Source organism: Adiantum capillus-veneris, chromosome 5 (assembly GCF_014529385.1).
Source record: "Adiantum capillus-veneris isolate H3 chromosome 5, ASM1452938v2, whole genome shotgun sequence".
NCBI lineage: Eukaryota > Viridiplantae > Streptophyta > Polypodiopsida > Polypodiales > Pteridaceae > Adiantum > Adiantum capillus-veneris.
Window position 1 is genome coordinate 130,506,571 of NC_140935.1, and position 20,069 is coordinate 130,526,639.

Consider the following 20,069-nt stretch of genomic DNA (forward strand, 5'->3'; position numbering starts at 1 on the left):
ATTTTCCATACTGTGGTTGGGGATGAGTCATGAGTATGGCAAGCTTACATGAGCTACAACGCTTCAGTTAAGACAAAGCATTGAGTGTCTACTCTTCTCTACGAATAAGACTCACGAGTGCTCTTCATTGACACATGATTCTACCAGGTTCAAGACTCTAGTAAGCCGCTTCTTTGGAGGGATCCCCTATCACCGGTTATCAGGTCGCTTCCGTTGCTAGATATTCAAAACAGGATAAAAGTGCTGAAAATAAAAAATGATATAATTTGCTAGAGGTGGCTACAATAATCTGATCAGAGGTGGGGTGTGTACACGTGCATGTATAAGGAGGGGATGAAGCTCCATCTCTAGTGGGTTGTGAAACTATATGCTCAGGGAGTACAGCCATGATATGCAAAAATAGCTCCATCTGGTACCAAACTGGAGGTAGGATATCATGCATAGGTGGCTAAGGCAGGGTCGGAGAATGCTTGTTGTATCTCTCTCTGTCTAGCTTGCTCATGCTGTGTCCGAATCTGGTATATCTCTCTCTGGTGTGCCCGTCGAGCATGATATCCCACCACACTAGGCCGTCTCTTGGATCGCACCTCATCTACCTACTGTAGAGTGACTTCCCTCGGTGCGGTAATGACAGGTGGTACTAGTCGCTCGACAAAAGAAATCTGTAGATTGTCTACCTCCACCACGTGACTATAGTAGCAGATCTCTGTCTTTGAATCTCAAGCAGAAAGCATCCCAACTATCTCTGATCTCTAGAGTCCATAAGCTCTGTAAGTGTGGGTTGTCTTGTCAATGAGACTGTGTAGCGTCTCCGTATTTCATGGTAAGTGTAACAAACTGCTGACGTGTCAAATCCTAAAGAATGGAGCCAACTTACAGATGTGGGCCGAGGGGCCTAAACCCTAAGAACAAGTAACAGAAGAAGAAGTCCTACCAACTTATGGGGACCCGTCCTATGGGACCCCAAGTGACAAGATTAAAATAAAGCAGGACATGCGCGCGCGCACATACACACACACACACACACAAACTGATGACGTGGCAGATTTTCGAAAATTGCATTGACATGATGACGTGGCAGGTTGTACGAATTTTCGTAAATTGCGTTGAGAGCTTTTTGGCTTTGCTTTTGGACCAGATGCTTTTGAGAAGGATTTTCACTGTAATTGCTTTTTAGGCCAAGGGCCTTTTAATATGAGGTTAGGGCTCATTCTCTGGCATGCTTCTTGGAGAAGGTGCAGAGTATGGAGTACCGGCTTGTACTGTGTTGATGCAATATAAAGAAATATCGAAAGGGGCACCAAGGTTTGGGGCCAATACTCTCTGGGGTGGAATTCCGCCACGTCGTGTCGCGTGTCGCCTCTCTTTTTCAGTTCAATTGTTATTGTAGTGTTAAAAGCCTAGTCAGTCTGTTCTTTTCTATTGGCACGTGGTGCCCGTCTTGTGACAGTAAGCTCGGCAATTGCAAACATAGTGCTCCTCGCTCTCTACCCCTGCTGTTAAAACTCTACAGATCCATTGCTCTAAGATGCTCGCACTGTCACAATCTGTAATCTATGTGATGAAACTCCAAGTTGCCCGATGGCTACTCTTGCATTGTAAGACATGTAGACATCCATGTGTCTAGGCCTCTAAATGAAACCATCCTCCAAGATGGTCATGAAATGATCCCTGTAGCACAACCTCTTTGATGAAAGAGGCTCTCTCCCTATGATCCATGTCTCCTTGATATATCTTTGCCAAAGATCTTGTTTGAGGATTCGATTCCTCTCCTCATGGAAGAGGCGAATGATTGGCGAGTCTGGGTCGTACTGAAAGGGTAGTAGCTGCTCTATATCCAAGCCATGTGTGCTAAAGAACTGTGTCATCTGTGCATACAATGGTCCACTCTCTCCAATCTCCGAAAGCTGTCGAGATGCCTCAAGTGCTCTGTATGATAATCTGTCAGGGGGGGGGGGGGGGGGGGGGGGTCACAAAATGATGACGTGCAAGGACCGTATATAAGGAAGTTGCATACTGACCCCACACATCAGGAGAAGTAATCACTCGAGGAGGGGAGTACTCATGAAAGAGACGCCATGCCTCTCCTGAGTCTTTGGTATAAGTCTCGCTCCATTTGAGCTAGGAACGCTCGCTTCTTCTGTCGCACCAGGCGTCGAAAGGCGCTTTTGAGAGAGAGAGAGAGAGAGAGAGAGAGAGAGAGAGAGAGAGAGAGAGAGAGAGAGAGAGAGAGAGATGAAATGAAATGAAATGTAATATTAACGTCTTCAAAAGGCCAAAATAACCTATGAGACCAAAAGGTTACATGTGGTGAATTCTAATACCAGGTCTGGGTACAAAAAGTACAAAGAACTGAAAAGAAAATAGTGGGTAGGAGTGGAGTGAAAGCTGATACAAAGGGAATACAAAGGGTGAGCTGATACAATGGAGCTCTTTGACCGTTGAGGCAACATATACATATACATCAGTATCCAAAAGGCTATAGAGAGTCAATGTTCTCCAAGGTAGGCACTCTATCGAGACGGCTCCTAAGTCGTTCCAGTATGGTATGGATCCTCTGTCGCAATCTGCGTCGATGTCGAGAGTGCCCCCTCATCCGTGGGCGATGGGACCGCCCCAACTCTATCCCCCGATCAAGCAGTATGCCTTTGGTGTTGTTATGTTGTGGGGGCTATTCGAACTCTTCTATCTGTGACTGAAAGAAATTTGTAATCTTCCGCTGTCGCTGGATCTCTCTCATTGTGCCCCTCTTCAAGGTCCTCTTTGTGTTTGCGAATCTCCAGTAAATATAATCCGAGGCATCTCTTAATCCTGGTATCTCATGACTCTAGAAAGTGGCCCACCCTCTCCGAATAGACAGCGAAAGTGACCTCTCATAGAATACTGGGCAGTGACATATGTAATGTAGCTTTTAGCGGGTACTCCTCTAAATCTGCCTGTCTCGATCTCTAGCTGATGTGAGGATGTGCGTATCTGACCAATAGCACATCGTATCCCGTGGGATAGATGAGTATCCATATATCGTGGTCTGATCACAAAACCATCCTCCGTGAGTTGGAGAAGATGCTCTCTATAGAAAGTCATCTTCGTACCTAGCTCATGTGTAGGTTGTATCCATGTCCTCTTCGTATCCGGGTAAAAGCATGTATTGGTGGTACCACTTTTTTTACCTTTTGGTGGTACCCTTTAAAAAAAAGTGGGGATCGGTAAATTTTTTACAAAAAAAACTCAGAACTTGTCGGACTTTATACTTTTAGATTCTACATGAAAAAATCTATCCATTGATATATAGCATGCTAGTTTATTTTACATATAACACGTGAAGATGGGGCTTGTAAAGTGCTACCAAAGGAGTGTCCAAGACACCCCTTTTTGGTACCACCAATACATGCTTTGGCCCATCCAACTGAATCAAGTCTTGTCTGATGAGCCTGGTAATCTCTACCCTAGTGAGGGAAATGGAGGGTGCATCCTGAGAGTACTAAAATGGGGATAGCCGATCCATACTAAAGCCATGTAACTGAAACCAAGATGCCATCTATGCATACCAACATGATCTATCTCCTTGCAATGCCAGCTGTCGCGAAGACTCTAGTGCTAATCGAGCATATCTGTCTCTAGGGAGAGCCCAAGTGCTATGCATAAATGAAACCGATCGAGTGAGTGCCTCCACTACCAATGGAGGAGCAACGAGCTCCGCCCTATTAATGTCATGTGGTACTGAGGCCTTGGCCCTAATCATCCGAGAAATTATAGACACCAAGGGCTTCATCATACATCTCCGTCCATCAGTACTGCCAGCTTTGCTATGATGATCAACCGAGGGGCCCCATATCTCCACTCCGTATAGCATGACCGAAGTGACCAAAGTGTCAAAGAGCCAAAGCTTTGTCCCAGGTTCCTGGAATTGAACCTGCGAACATATCCTCTCAAGTCTCCCCAATGCTGAGAGAGAGAGAGAGAGAGAGAGAGAGAGAGAGAGAGAGAGAGTGAGTTATGACCATGAAAAAAGACAAAGATCTTTACCAACCAAAAATGCTTGCACTAAACACAAAATCGAGGGACGTAAAGGAGGAGATAAGGAACAAGCAAAAGAGAGGGCAAAACAATTGAGAGGAGCTACTTAATAATTATTAACTTCGAACAAGAACTTGATCTTGAAGCCATACGCAACAATAATAAGATAGTGCATAGACTTGAGTAATATCTTTCAAGCCAATGTCGAGGAGCTTCCAAAGCCGGCTTTAGCAGCCATATAAAATCTCAATACGATAATGAAGTTCACTCTCTCAGGAAAATGGACCTATAGATTGGCGTTTTGTCTTTGTTCAAGAAAATACAAATGAATAGCTCTCCATTATTTTGAAGTAATGTTGCTCAGGTTCAGCTCCTCTTATTCATACACAACTCATACACAATAGCTCACCAATAAACCTCTGAACTTGATTTCTGATAGACTCTCAGACGATTAGCTCAAAATCGTGAAGCTGCTCGAAAAAGTCGGTTGCGGAAGAAGGTAAAGTGGTAAAAAACTATTGTTTTATGATTCTTTAGAACAAAGCACACAGAAAATTCATGATTAGCATTTCATACTTATGATATTTAAGAGAATATCCTGATCTTTGGAACTGAGTGCATGGGTACTTATGTTACACAATAACATTGCAGGCTTATGTGCAACAACTCGAAGCTAGCCGCATAAAATTAAGTCAGATGGAGCAGGAGCTAATACGAGCACGCCAACAGGTACACTCAGCTTGTTGAGCTTGTCCCTTACATTTGCATATTGCTCTTGGCTAACTTTGAAGGTGATTGAATTAGGGAATGCTTTCTTGTGGGACATTATATGGAGACATGTCATCAGCAGCAAGTGGATTCAGTGGACCTCATACAACAGGTGACTTTCTGTTGTTAGCTTCAGATTTTGTACTTTTTCTTCAGGTCACAATCTTTCCAATGTGATAACTTTATTCATGAAAGTTTACTAATCATCTCAATAACGTGTACAACTTGTGGGCTTTCCTGTGTCACCAACTAACAGCAACATGGGAATGAAAAAAATGCTGAAAATGCAAATGCAATGAAAGCAAATGCTGAAGATGCAAATGCAAATTAGATCTGTTCACAGAAAAATAGATATTCGGGCCAAGGTGCAGTGTAATGGAACATTGCTTGTAGGGCCGCTGATTGAGATGTCCACCAACACTATCTTAAAGTGACAGTCGAAGCTCGCAACGAACCCGATGTTTCATGCTTATATGAAGCACCTTGAGATGCACCACTAAGCACATTCAGAGGCATTATTGGTATCTCAAAAAATTTCTGTAGGGGAGATCCCTTGGCTTGTGTGTCAGCATAGGACAACGATATCCATGTTGAACTTTTCCTCATGAGAAGCTCACAGAGTCACGCTTACCTCCCTTTAAATGTATCGATTTTGCAATCCCTAGGGTTTTGGAGTTCTCTAGCGTTTGAGTTCCAACTCATGTTCACCGCATAACTCTTTGGGAGAAATTATTGCGAATATATGTTTGTGGCATATGTGAACCCAAGTAGGACGCCGATGCCCCTTATTCCAAAGATTACTTTCCTTGTATAAATAGTGATTACTCATATCTTTATTTGCCAACTAAGTAGTAAACTACTTTGTTGTGTGCTCTTGAGCTTCTTCTCCAAGATGTGCATGCATTGCACATTCTTGCAAACCCAATGCCAACTTAGAATTCAAGAAACACCCAAACAAACATTGTTTTCTTAATATGTGGTCTTTTCGGCACCCAAACACCATTTTATCTCTGGAAATGGAAACAAAAGTGCATACACAATCTCTAGTAATGTATGGTTATCAAAGTTGCAGCTAATTTAACCATATCTGAAGGCCTACCTGAACAAATGAATGTTTCCTTCTCAGGTGCTGCAGCATTTAACTTGGAATATGCCCACTGGATGGATGAGAAAAACTCGCGAATGGGTGATTTGCGAACGGCACTACGAGCAAATTTGAATGACAATGACCTGCACATGCTTGTGGAGAACATAATGTCCCACTATGATGAAATTTTCCAAATAAAAAGTGTCGCAGTAAAAGCAGATGTATTTCACCTCCTGTCAGGCATGTGGAAAACTCCAGCAGAGAGATGCTTTTTGTGGATGGGAGGATTTCGACCCTCCGATATTTTGAAGGTAAACAACAACTTCAAGATTTATCTCTAAAAGAAAGCAAACAATTGAGTTCATCTAACCTCTTGTGATTTTCTGTTGTGCAGGTTCTCCTACCACAAATTGAACCATTAACAGAGCAGCAGATCATGGGCATCTACAATCTGCAGCAGTCCTCGCAACAGGCAGAAGATGCTCTTTCGCAAGGATTGGATACTCTGCAGCAAAGTCTTGCTGAAACGTTGGCCTGGGGCCCGTTAGAGTCACCCGATAGCACTATGTCGACATACTTGAATCAAATGGCTATGGCTTTGGGAAAGCTCGGAACGCTGGAATCCTTCATTCGACAGGTTTGCTTTAAGCTAAGCATAAGCATGAGCGCTTCCAAGCTGCTACTTCAGGGTTCATTTTGATCTTTCTGCTAAGAAACTCTTATTCTGTGGTTACTTGTTTCTAGGCAGATCACCTTCGGCAGCAAACTATGAAACAGATGCAGCGCCTTCTCACAGTCCAGCAGATGGCAAGAGGGCTTCTAGCTATGGGAGAATACTTCAATCGTCTGCGGGCACTAAGCTCTCTTTGGTCTGCTCGACCAAAAGACTGAAGCTTTTGGAAGCATTTTGTGGTAAAAATGGCAATCTGTTATGCATTACAGACTACACGCCACAAAGTTCTTGGATACCCCAAAATCGAACCATCTGAAAGCAATGACATGCCAGGAAAGCTCTTCACAAGATAATAGAAAGCTGAGGCAGATATATTCAGTGTCAGATTGCACAGCTGTATATCCAATAATGTGCCTACAAATTTTGTACTTGACCAGGTGATAAGATTTTTTTCCCCATATTTGCACATAGAAAGTATACTCTCAAATTGGGTCGGGAACTTTAGGTGCGTAGAATATGTCATGTATTCCATCTGTACACAACCCCCAACATTGTACCATTACTGTGATTCGAGGACCTATGCCCTAGAAAATGTTCACATTAGTCATTTGATTTTGCACTGCAACAGATGTTTGCACTTGTGAGAGCCTCAGGCTATCTGATTCGGCATACCGGTAGTGTTTTCTTCTTAGAGCCAAGTGCCATTTCAACTTCAACTCATGGAGAACTGCCCAGAGTCTGTGTGTGGCCTATTGGGCATGTTAGATCCAAAAAAAATCTGGGCTAACTCCATATGCTGATGTTACCTTTGTAACTACGGATTTCTGCGCAAAAAATGTATCTGGATGTGCCCACTTCCTGCAAGTGGAAAAGAATATGTTTGCTCCCAGAGGAAAATGCCAAAAGGCGCTACCTGTTTAAGCACATTGAAGGTAGTGTAAGATGGCAGTTGTGCTGAAAGCAAATCAATCCATGTTCGCAAACACGAGTGCCGTCTGGTGATTGTCTGAGAAGGTGCATGCAATATGACTCGCATGTCATCCAACGTTAACAAGAGCTGGAGTTAATACAAATCCTGAGAACAAAGCTGATTATTGGCCTTTAATTAACTTCACTGTTCAAGCCGATGCCATTGGTGCCAAGTTCCCAACTTGAAAGGGCGTGTGATGTGTGATTGAGAGGGTTAATAACACGTTATATTAGATTTTAATTAAAATTTTGAACTAGTTAATTAAAATTATATTCAAAACAGAAGCTAGCTAGCTCTCTCTCTCTCTCTCTCTCTCTCTCTCTCTCTCTCTCTCTCTCTGAGCATGCTCTTGCACGCACAAACGACAGAACTCGTGTCAAAGAGAGTCTCTAAAAGTTTGCTAGAATCAAAAGAATAGTACTTGAAAAAGAAATGGCAAAAGCCAGCTAGGAATTTCAAAAAGAACAAAGAGGGCTAGGGATCATCCCCGATCTCAGGTGTAACTCTTTGAACTAGGTAGTAAACACGTCATTTAGGGCACTTTATCTTTTGTGGTTCATGTGAAAGGTAGTGCGAGGTTTAGAATTAGATGGAGGAGTCATTTTATTGAATTGTGGCTATAATTGTGTTTGAAATTCTAAATGCGGCAAGAATGTCTTGTGTCATCTTTGTTGTGTGTTTCTGTGTATTCTGAAAGTATGTGAGCATGTTTGCTATTCAAAATGAGGGAGAAATGTGGTGCATTGCATTTCCTATACTCGGCAAATCCGTATTCAGTTGTGTGTGTATTTCGATTGCCTAAAGGGTAGTGACTATGTTATATGTTTGTATGTGTCTAGCGTTTGTGCTATGATACACTTTGGCAACCCTACAGTCGGTTTGAGCCTTCAATGGAGTCTTCACATTTTGAGTGGTTTTGGTTCTTGACAATTCGTAGCAAAAGTCATAAGGCACCTTGGATTTCAAATATAGTGAAGGGAAGGAAGAATGCTGATTTGGAATATTGCTAAGGAAAAATATCAATTGAAACGGAGAAAAAACCAAAAACAACAGGTGTCATATACAAATCATGAAGTTATCTTTGTTATATGTGATGAATTGGTGTATGCATGTCCAACAAAGATTAATGTGAAGGATTTCCTCAGAGAAAAGAGCCGCCTTGTAGAGAAGCAAGTTTGAGGGGAGGGCCCAATTCTCCAAAAGAGGGGAATGTACAATCTGTCGACCCATTTCAACATTATAAGGTTGAAGGACTTGCAAGTTTAGATTCATATTTTGAAGATATATTTGCAGAAGAAGAAGAGAGTACAATAATTTTGACAAAGAAGTAGTTTTGGAAACAAAGTGAAAACCAATGAAGGTGCAAATTTTTGAAATTTCAGCCATGAATAAAACCTGAACTTGAAAGATGTTCAGTAATTCATGTGAAGTAGGTTACTGGAGATTTATGGAGTTCACAAGTAAGCCATGTTTCAAATGTTGCAATTCAAATCTTGACTTTAGCAATCTTACAGTATGTGTAAGCAACTAGATGTTAGGTTTGATGTGAATCTACATATTGTATCCTATGTTCTCCACTTCAAGAACTCAATTAGATTCCGCCATGGAGAAGATGATGTTGATCTTACTTTATCCCACTGGTTTTATGTCTTTATGCTCAATGACATAAGGATTCTACATCAAGGGAGAAGTCTACATATCAAAGAGATCCTTTTATACAGTTTTTTTGATATTCTGATTGAGGAGAATAATGTGATTGAAGATTTCTTGTTTTCCCTTAATGAGGAGAATGTCGAGGATGTACAAATGGAGCAAAAGCTAAGTTTTGCACAATTTTAATATGAAAGATTAGTAATTACGAATTCAAAGTTCTTTGGATGCAATGTTTCTTGATCCAATAGATCAAAATCGGATGGTTGATCAAAGTTTTTTTATTTTATCAAATGATCAGTATGGCATGATGGGAGTGTTTCTCGACGGATTGACCAGAAGATACAATCAAATTTTTAACAATTTGAGCTTTGAAAAATCAAATTTTGGTGTTGTAATTTTTGCAATGGCACAAAGTGATTTATTTTTGTCAAAAGATTGTGAAGCTGAGTATATGTAATGGAAATGGCCTATGAACTTTGAGAATAGCGGAATTAGGAGAATTAAAGAGCATTTTTGTGAAACTACTTTGAGAACATAGAGGGTGAACTTAATTAGAGGTAGCAACATAATCATTATATTGAATTAACTGGGCATGAATAATACTTTTGCAAGAGAAAGAGAATTAGAGAACATGACAACAGTTGAGGACCGAATTTATGTGGAGCTGGTCCCCCTCCAATAGGCTTTTGTATTATAAATTCACCCATAAAGAGAGACTTGGTATAATACACTCTTTGTGTTCCTTGTGACCTTGGTGATGCTATGAAGATGGAAAGCTTCATGCATCACAAGCATAACATAAAGTTTGTAAAAGCATTAACCATCCCCGGCCTCAGTCCGAAGGCCTCGAAACACCTTCAAAGGTGGAGAGAGCTAGTGGGGAATGAGGTAAGGGAAGATGAAGAAGAATCATTCATAGGAGAAAGAAATAGTTCCTCACTTATCATTACTCTTCTTGCTTAGCAAAGCATAATAACATAGTAATGAAGATGGAGAAGATGGCAAGCTTAAGCATTGAATGATGGCTTTTGGTTGGATTTGCATTCCATAGCCAAGAGTGTTGGTGTATGCTCTCAACTTCTCAACAAGCTTGGAGAAGGAGATTGAGTTCTTGCACTTTTACCAAGTGAGAATGTGTGAAAAATCAGTATGTGAGAGAGTGTATACCTCCAAGCACACCCGTTGCTTGGTTTGGTCGACCCCTCCTTGTAGCTCAAGCTTGAAGCTTATTGGACCTCTCTAAGCCTAGCCAATCACATGCATAATTCATTTCAAGCAACATGGGTAGCATTAGGACAAGTGTCCTCCTTACCTCTTTGAGAGAGAACTTTGAAAATATCTAAATATCTGTTGAATTGAACTAAAAGCTCATTGGACCCCTCTTTAGCCAAGACAACAGGATCCAAGCACACCATGTGGCTAAGCATAGGGAGAGATTGACATGTGTCCATGTGCCCCTTGAGAAAGGGGGTGCCCTTTGGGTGAGTGGGAGGTTAAGTCAAAGATTTCCCTAACTTTGGGGCTTTCCCTCTCCTTTATAGGGTCTCTTTTTGACTCAAGCACCTTACTCCCCATGCATGGGAAGCTTCTCAAGCACCTTCCTTATCAAGCATTAAAAGCACCTCAAGCACCTTAGTCAGCAAGCATGACAAGCACCTTAGTCACCAAGCATGACAAGCACCTCAAGCTTGGGCCGGTTTCCGACCTCAAGCACAACCCTAGCTTGCCTAAGGTGTAAGGACTTTTAATACTAACCTTTGGAGGTCTTTAATGAAGCTAACGCTAAGGTCTTTTAAGCTCCAATAGATGCACGTTGCTTTTTGATAGAATACCTCCTTTTGGACCCCTATTGATATGTAACCATCTCTCCTTTTGCACTACAAGAGATTATGTGCACTTGTGACGCTTTTAGCGACGGAAATACATTGGGTTTTTATACTCTCAGCGTCGCTATAACTGTCGCTATACGCGTCACTATATAGCGATGCATATAGCGACGGTTATAGCAACGATTGCAGTCCTTCTGTAGGGCGACGCTTATAGCGACGTTGAGAACCTTATATAGAGACGCTTATAGTGACGTCCGAGAGTAAAAATTTTTGGGTGGCAGGGCATTCAACCATATTGAATGTTTTCGAAATAAAGTATACCTAAATGAATCCAAGATAAGCACAGATTCACCTTTGAAAGAAAGTGCAAGGTATAGACGAAAGTAGTCACCCACAAGACAATATAACCATTAACTCCATCATGCATAGTATTGTTTGCAGAATAAAGATACAAAACTGGCAAAAGTGATTGGATGTAAATTGATGAAAGTAAATCAATGAAAATTATACACATCATAGGCAAAATCACTTGATTGTTAAGCTTTGCAAATGTAATAGTTACAACGCAATTGTCATTATTGAGAAAATACATGGTTTTCCAATAGTTACAAAAAGACGTATATACGTCATCTCATTATACATGCTATGAAAAAAGAAAACTAATGCTATCTGGCTACGGCTAAACTGACGTCGTTTAATCAGACGTCTCATCGCGTCCAAGCGGTGTATCTGTCGGATTCTGCAGACAAAAACAATAAGACTTTTTGTAAGTATAAACATATAATTACAAAACAATCTATTTTCTTAGCTTATCATTAAAATACAACAAATGTAAAAGAGTAAATTGAAATGCTAACCATGCCGCTACGAGAACTAAGAATGTCCATAAGGGCGTTTAAACCCTTTTTGCCTACGTACTCGCGCTCGTAGTCTACCTGGACCCCGTAAATCAATTTCTCTCATACCTCTTGATTAGTCTTGGTAAGTTGAGAATCACACTTTCCTTTTGAAAATTTCTTCATTTGAACTCCATTTGCCCAATTTTTGAAAATTTTGCAATGTCAACCATTATGGGCCTAATTTGGACCTTCTATCGCCATTGGCAGAATTGAAGAAGATTTGACATGTTGATCTATCATATCTTCCTGATCACCATCATACCATTTGTTCCTCTAAGCTTGATTTCTATTTATTTATTATTTTTTTATCTTTTTATTAAGAAAATTAAATAGAAACTAAAAAATATAATTTTAAGGCAATAACAGAAAAACACTCCTAAATACCATACTTGGCTATATTTTAGTGGATTTCTCCATTTTGGTTGCTTTTTGGTCCAAAAACATACAAAATAGGAAAATTTTGCAATGTTTTTGACGTTTTCAATGATATATACCCTATATACACACACCTAGGAGTTATTTTATTGCATGTTCCCCAATCTCTATTTTTAGAAGGATAGCTTAAGCAAAATTGATAGAAAGATCACAACTAACATTAGAAAGATCACAATTAACATATAAATTTATTGATGCTTCAAACATTGCTCTTTTAATAACAATTTTCACGTAGTTGGGTCTGCATTTAGAACGCCTCCCTCTCTCCTAGTTGGAGTTCTTGTAAACGACAGTGTGTGGTTCAGTTAGTATTGTGCATGGAGTGAAAGATTGTGTTTATGCATAGCTTGAATTGACTCTACCATGCTTATGACATTGCAGAGGGGGGCTGGCCGGGGAACACACCCAAAATGCACACACACTACCTCTCTATAGCTCAAGGTATTCACAACACCCTATCCTCTCAAAAACACCTTCAAAAAGAAAAAATACACTAGTAGACCACTGTTTACACGCACTCCAATGCACACGCCCGGCAAGATCACCACACAACATAGATGTGCCATCCCAGTTTGTCTCAACCCTTTCAACACATACAACCACTCTATCTCACTCTCTCCACACAAACACTGCTGGTTCAGGGGGCACACACATCCACATTGCTGACACTGCGGAACACAAGAGCAAGAGAAAGAGAAGGGGGAAAAGGGAAAACGACACCAAACTAGGGGGAAATTGGGCTTGATCTTGCTTCAGAAAACCATTTACAGCATTACCATGCCAAAACTATGGCTATCCCCACAAAAGTACACCTCATGGGTTTGACAGACATACTTCTCTATCAAAAAGACCCTCTGTAGACTCCAACGGCTCCCAAAAGCCCCCTGTTTATTATTTAAAAAACCTCTTTATAGAGGTGCCATTACATTTTTAGAAGCTTCTTTCTTATTAATCCACTTGCTAGCTTGGTTTGGCATCTCTTGGAGGGCATGCCCCTTTGATTTTCAAGATTCCACTTCTCTCTCTCTCTCTCTCTCTCTCTCTCTCTCTCTCTCTCTCTCTCCTCCTTACTCTCTCTTTCCTGTGTGGCAAGGGAGAGTTCTTGCAGACCTGCAATGAGCATGCAAGAAGTGACGAAAGGGAAGGAGGTGGCTGGCAGGCATAATGAGGTGGGACCGGGGCCAAGGCCGCATAGACCCTCTTTGATGCTAATGGGGTACTATTGATATATAAACTCTCATTTCCCACACTCGCCAGGTGTATATGGGCTCATTTGTAGCCATGTGGTAGCAGCGCCCAATGAAGGCACCCCCTTGAGCTCCATAACCAAACTTGGAAGGGGCTTTTTTTTATGTTGTTTGATGATTCATACAGAAGAGTGGTACAAAAAGCAACAGGCAGTGTGGTGATAAAGGACCCATAGGAAAATTCCTCTTTTCCAAAGCTTATGATCTAGAAGATATTCACACCAACAATGAGGCGAAGTGCCTCACTCTTCCTTTGGGTCTAAAGCAGTGCGTGGAGTTTGGAATTTCAAAGTTGGTAGTGAAAGGTGATGCATTGTTAGTTATCAAGCAACTTTTGGGCCAGTGGGCAGGTAAAGAGGGTTTCCTTGAAGCATTGGTTTTTTTCTATTGAGAAGTAAAAGTTCTTTGAATAAGTCCAATTCAAAGATTTCAAGAAGGACTAGAACTAGGAAATGGATCGGCTAGCTAGTGAGGCAAGCTTTTCCATGCATGGGAACCCCCCATATATTTTTTCCCTTTTACCAAAATATTTCCTATTATATAAGTTACTTTTGATTCTTTCTTCCTTTTTCACAAACGTTTTAGCCTTTATAAAATAAATAAGACTTATGCTAATCAATCACGATGTAGCATAAATAAGTAAGATTTCTTTGTTGATCTCTCTTTTGACCTTAAATATTAAATATATATATTCTAAATTACATTATATATTTTAGTATTTTCTAATATATTTTTCATGTATGTATATTATTCCACCCTACCAAATATTTTATTCACTAGTTTTCATTTTCAAACCTCAACCCCACTTTCAAATTTCAATAATACCTCCATCTAGATGATTGCCAATATTTTCAAAACTCTAGGTCATGTTTTCATACACATGAAGGAGCTTACACTTGAAGGCAAGAGAAAAGTCCACTCAAAGGGGACCACCAAAAGACTTTTGTAGCCACAAATAATACATTATTTGGCTGAATTTTTTTAAGTAAAGAAGAACCCCGAATCTGAAGGAGCGTCCAACATGAAAAATGTAGCTCGTGATCTCAACTTTTAGCTCAATTTTTTTTGAATTTTTGGAGTTATGAACACGGAGATATGATTTTTGTAGTGGACCCCAGTTTTCTCGTATAATGGTGACACAGGCCATCCCCAATTTTCTTCCCTCTAGAATGGCTATGGTTCTACAAGTCTTCAAGCATGATTACAAGAGACAAGGCTCTTTTAATGAGGTCTTGGAAAATTCTAGAGTGATTCTATCACCATTTTTGGAGGATCCATCCTCATCAACAACTATCCACCTTTGACAATCTCTCTTGTAAATTTCTTACCTCTCTCTTATCTCCCTAATAAGCTTAAGTCTAGCCAAAGCTAGACTATTGTAAATATCTCCTATCCTCTACATCCTACCCACATTCTCTCTTCTTCTCTCTCTATTGACTCTGGTATTTTAAATAATGAGGAGACAAGATGGGAGCCACAGTCACATGCACCCCATTTTCCTAGTCACCAAAGTGGGACACTCACCTCAAATAGAAATATTGCTAAATCCTCCTCTCCTTCCCTATATAAGGAGGCCATGAGAGCTCACTTAAAACACACACACACACACACACACACACACACACACACACCTATCCATACACACTCTTGTGCTACATGCTTGTAGCATGAACCCTAATCACATAATCACAACACCATCATCATCACCATCACCATCACAAAAGATGAGCACCACACCGCCACACCACTTGTAATTAAGGGTTGAAGGCACAATTTCAAGAAGAAGAAGGGTGGACACACTCATGATATTCCTTGCCATCAACTCCCATCTCTCCATTATGCCTCCTACGATCTTGTCCCCTTCTCATTTTCCTGCCATACGCTACCTATTGTATTCATCTTTTGCAAGCAATCAACACACTCCATCTTGGTGCCATACTTTGTGTCGCTTTGGATACATCTCATTATGAGTATGGTATATGCTTGTTCCTTGCCTTTTTTTTCTGCTTATGTAAAGGTGTGCGGATTCGCCACCATACACACACACACTCTTTCTCTCCCTCTCATATTCCTATCATCTTGCTACTTCCATCTTGAGGTGTGCGGATTCGCCACCTCTTGTATGATAAGTGAGCATACTCGCAAGTTTCCCCTACCTCATTATCTTTCTTACTAACATGCACGAGTAGCAAGCCCATTCTCACTCATTCACCACTCCTCTCACCTTATTCTCCGACCACTCCATTCCATATTTGGGCGTGGATCTTGAAATTGTTTTCCATGGCATGCTTCATTGTGTATATGTATGCGTCCTAGCTACATATCTTGCTAGGTGGTGCCCCTATTTTGTATCCCCCATGATGAGGCCATTGTGCATAGTCTTGGTGTAGAGGCCACCGGGTCTATTTTTCACTTCCGCCTCTCACTAGTAGTAGAGTAGAGGTGCATGATGCAAGTTTGTATGTGGCACTCGCCACATTTATGCAGGTAGAGAGACCTTAAAGGAGATAGAGGAATTTTTGAGCACGTGCCAATGTTCATAGGGTTTGTCCAAGCTATAGAGAAGTTTCAAAAGGCTCACATGTTTTTATTGGTTGACAAAGGCATGATGATCTCGGGGTGTTCACTATGTAAAATAGTCTTATGTCACGTGCGCTCACCAAAATGGATTTAAAGTACCCCTTATAGGCCTTATGTACACATGTTTCTATAAGTTTACAAGAATATAAAATCCCTTTTTTTGAACTCACGTGCTATGTTACATATACTTTAGTAAACTCCTCGGGCTGATGATGTATGGTCGGATGGAGTTCTAAGGTTTACAAGGAGGAGATCGGCATGGTTTTGGAGCAATGTCACAAAGCGAGCAAAAATCAGCACAAGGATTAGGTACTTTTTCAAATTCTTAGAGGTGGTTTTTGGTGGCCTTTGATTTTGTAGGATGTGCATTATTGGTGCAAGACATGCCAGAAATGTCAAACCATGGGTGAAAGACGATGCTACTATGGTCAAACGTGAACTCAAACTTAAACTTCAAGCAGTAGATTATTAGATATGATCACATAAAACTTGCAAGCAATCAAATGCAAATTAAACTTCTTGCTTGCAAAAACCAAAGCCATCACCCATTGCTTCGCTTCAGTATAGGTCATCTCCTCGGGACTTATCACTTTGATCTCAAAGTAGATGGGCTTGTAGCTCCTACCTACCTTCTATAGAAACACGACTACAAATGCAGCAGTACCTACCATCATGGCAATGCAAATTCATCCTCTCATTTCGGAGGACACACCATCAGTAGCTGACAAAGAATCTCCTTCACCTTGTCAAAAGCCTCTTCATCCCACCAAAAAGCATGCACCTTTTTGGGCCATTTTTTGAAGACGATACACATATTGTGAAAGCATCCAAAACAAATATGACAAATACTTCAACTTATGCACAAATGAAGCCAAACATTGAGCACTCAATGGGGTCTCCATCAACACTAGATGATCCTTTACCTTCTTTGGATCGGCCTCTATCCCATTTTGCAACACTACATGACCCAACAATTAAGCACAAGGTTGTGCCAACTTGCACTTCTTGGGGTTCAATTGACAATGCTCCTCATCAAGACTTTGGAAACATATATGTAGCTTTTGAAACAAGGCAAGCATTTGAAGAGCGGTGGAAAAGTACCGCCACGATACTCTTGCATGGACATGTAGAGAGCAGACTTCACCACCCCCACCAATACAAAAGAAGCATAGGCGGAGGCCTAGAACTTGTGCTCTTTGTGAGATACAAAAATATCAAAAGAGCACAAAGCCAATAATACACAAGGCACCATTTACAAGGCTAATGAAAGAAATTATGTTTCAATACTCTGGCAGTATCAACACCCGCGAACAGAGTGCAATCAACTCCCTTAGGAGCACTACAACAAGGCGTGGGAGACATTTTGGTTTCTTTTTTCAAGATTCAGTGTTGGCCATGGCACATGCCAATAGGGTTACCATTTAACCCAAAGATATGGCATTAGCAATGCATCAATGTGGTGATGATTGCCTCCATCCCCACAAGTTAGGAAATCCTTTGTGACAGTTTTTGACTTCAAAGTCTCGCATAAGATGTAGCTTTTTTGCAAATCAATGAGAAAAGCGCGTCTTGTGGTTTGATTATGTGTTGATTTAATTTTTAAAGTAAATCTTACTGGTGTTGGTGCAATGAAGATAACATTTTTATCATTGTATACATGCGCGCTGTAGTCTTACAATAATCATGATGATTGAGATAATGTGTTCAAATCATATCCAAGGTCAAAAGGTCGAGCATCATATACGTTGCTAATGCCAAACAAGAATTAATAGGCTGCCAAAAAGTGCCCCTAGGAGCAGGTGGGGGCCCGAGGGAGCCCATTGGGCGATACCTTGGATGCAAGCCGGCCATCCAAGGGCCGGTCAAACAGGCCAAAGTTGCCCCATGGAGCACTAGGCCCCTGGAGCGGGGCTTTTGGCTAGCTTGCACCCCGGGTGTCTCCCTATGGGCTCCCTTGAGCCCCACCTACCCCTAGGGGCACTTTTTGGAGGCCTTGATGTGCACCAATTGGAACTTAAGTGCTAGTGATGCTTCTTGTTGAGCAGACAACATCTCCTCCTTGGGCTCGGCGTCTTTTAGTTAGATGCTTGAACTAGACAGCCTCCACCACCCCCACCAATCCAAAGAAGCATGGGTGGATGCTTGGAATTTGTGATCTATGAAAGATACAAAAATATCAAAAGAGCACACAGTCAATAATTCCTAAGGCACCATTTACAAGGCTAGTGTATACATATAGTGTAGTCTTATAATAATCATGATGATTGAGATAATGTGTCCGAATCAAATCCAAGGTCAAGAGGCTAAGGATCAAAATGCGTTGTTAATGCCAAGAGAGAATTAATAGGCCACCAAAAAGCACCCCTAGGGGCAGGTGGGAGCCCATTGGGCCATACCCGAGGTGCGAGCCAATCAAAAGTCCGCTCTGGGAGGCTTGTGCTCCATAGGGCGACTTTCGATTGTTTGACCCCGGGTGCAAGTCGGTCAGATCCGGGGGGGGGGGGGGGGGGGCTTGTGCTCTGGAGTAGGCTTCTAACCGGTTGCACCTTGCAATGGGCTCCCTCGAGCTCCCCACTGCCCCTTGAGGCACTTTTTGGCGGCCTTGATGTGCATCGATCAAAATTAGACTGCTAAAACTTGCCCCTAGGGCAAGGTGGGGGCTTGGGGAATCCCATTGGGTGATACCAAGGGTGCAAGCTGTCCAAAAGTCCGCTTGGGGGGGCTTGTGCAGGAGGAGATTTTTGGTTGTTTGATCAAGGGTCTTCTGCTCCACGGGGAGACTTTTGGCTCTTGTGCTCCATGGGGTGACTTTTGAACAGCCAAAAGTTGCCCCGTGGAGCACAAGCCCCCCGGAGCAACCTTTTGGATGGCTTGCACCCCTGAATCATGGTCTCCTCCGGGCTCCCATCTTGCCCTAGGGAAACCTTTTAGTGGCCCAATTTTGATCGATGGTAGGCATCATGGCCCCCGATCAATTGATGCTTCCTTTGCCCTCTCGCCCGATGAAATTGATGCTTCATTGTAGGGAATGACCCACCTCACATCTGAATTTTCCACAAGTCTATCACTTTCCCACCCTAGTATGTCACCTTGCAATGCACTCCTATGCACATTTACACTCCCTCATCCCATCCAAGCACACAAGCAAAAGTGAATACTTACATACCCCTTTGCGATGTTAATTTAAGAAAATATATGATGAGACTTAACACAAAAAAACTCAATTGGTACACACTTGTAACTCAATTACTACACGCTTAAAACAATTTAGCGATGGTAAAGACCAAATCAGAGTAGCAGTTGAACTTACAACAAGCAATTGAACAAAGCATCATTATGTAATAAGTGATTACATGCGAAGAGTTTGTAGAAAGGTCTAAGGTAGTCTCTTCATGAGCTCATTGAATGACTCAATATTTATAAGGATTTTTACAGATTGTGGTTGGTTGCACTTGAACAGTTTAGCATGTCCATGATTTGAGTAGTCATTGTGGATGACCCAAACCATGTTAGCATTGAATCTTGGGATGTAGTTCCACAATGAACCTTGTGCATGAGCTACCTTTCCATTGTGCAAATAAGTCCATTTCTTTTGCGGTCTACAAAAAGATCAATGTGATGAGGGGAAAATGCAAAAATTTTGAATAACAAGTGTGAAGGGAATGTTGGCACATTACCTCGGCTGCATCAATGAGGGCTTGATTAGTAGCAGCCATTCTTACTAGCAGAGTGCAAGGGGCAATTGCATGTACTTGGGGATGGATAGAGCAAGTTAGCGTGGAGAAGATAAGAGAATCTCAAAAACAAGAAAGTGACTTTAAAATGGGCCTTGCAAGTCACTTATAATGGAGACAATTAAAAAAAAGGACACTTTTATAAAACTTAAAATTTTAGAGGTAACTAAAATTTAG

The 20,069-nt window shown here is 41.4% G+C and overlaps 1 protein-coding gene and 1 long non-coding RNA gene across 8 annotated transcripts in view; one reads left to right on the forward strand and one right to left on the reverse strand.

Annotated features, from left to right (window-relative positions):
• Positions 1-6,021, reverse strand: part of LOC147458111 (uncharacterized) — a 39,720-nt gene extending 33,699 nt beyond the window's left edge. Inside the window, exon 1 of the long non-coding RNA XR_015188197.1 lies at positions 5,885-6,021. This is a non-coding gene — a long non-coding RNA (uncharacterized LOC147458111). The remainder of the gene's footprint in view (positions 1-5,884) is intronic.
• LOC147458112 (transcription factor TGA2.3-like) overlaps positions 1-7,672 on the forward strand; it is a 32,236-nt gene extending 24,564 nt beyond the window's left edge. For 5 of the 7 annotated variants that reach the window (XM_086512856.1, XM_086512859.1, XM_086512860.1 and 2 more), the window contains exons 6-11: positions 4,457-4,516; positions 4,669-4,746; positions 4,822-4,897; positions 5,912-6,183; positions 6,267-6,509; positions 6,617-7,672. In XM_086512856.1, the coding sequence (XP_086368982.1) occupies positions 4,457-4,516; positions 4,669-4,746; positions 4,822-4,897; positions 5,912-6,183; positions 6,267-6,509; positions 6,617-6,763 (876 nt within the window). In that variant the 3' untranslated portion in view covers positions 6,764-7,672. The remainder of the gene's footprint in view (positions 1-4,456; positions 4,517-4,668; positions 4,747-4,821; positions 4,898-5,911; positions 6,184-6,266; positions 6,510-6,616) is intronic. The other 2 variants (XM_086512858.1, XM_086512857.1) reach the window with 2 other exon arrangements.
• The last annotated feature ends 12,397 nt before the right edge of the window (positions 7,673-20,069 follow it).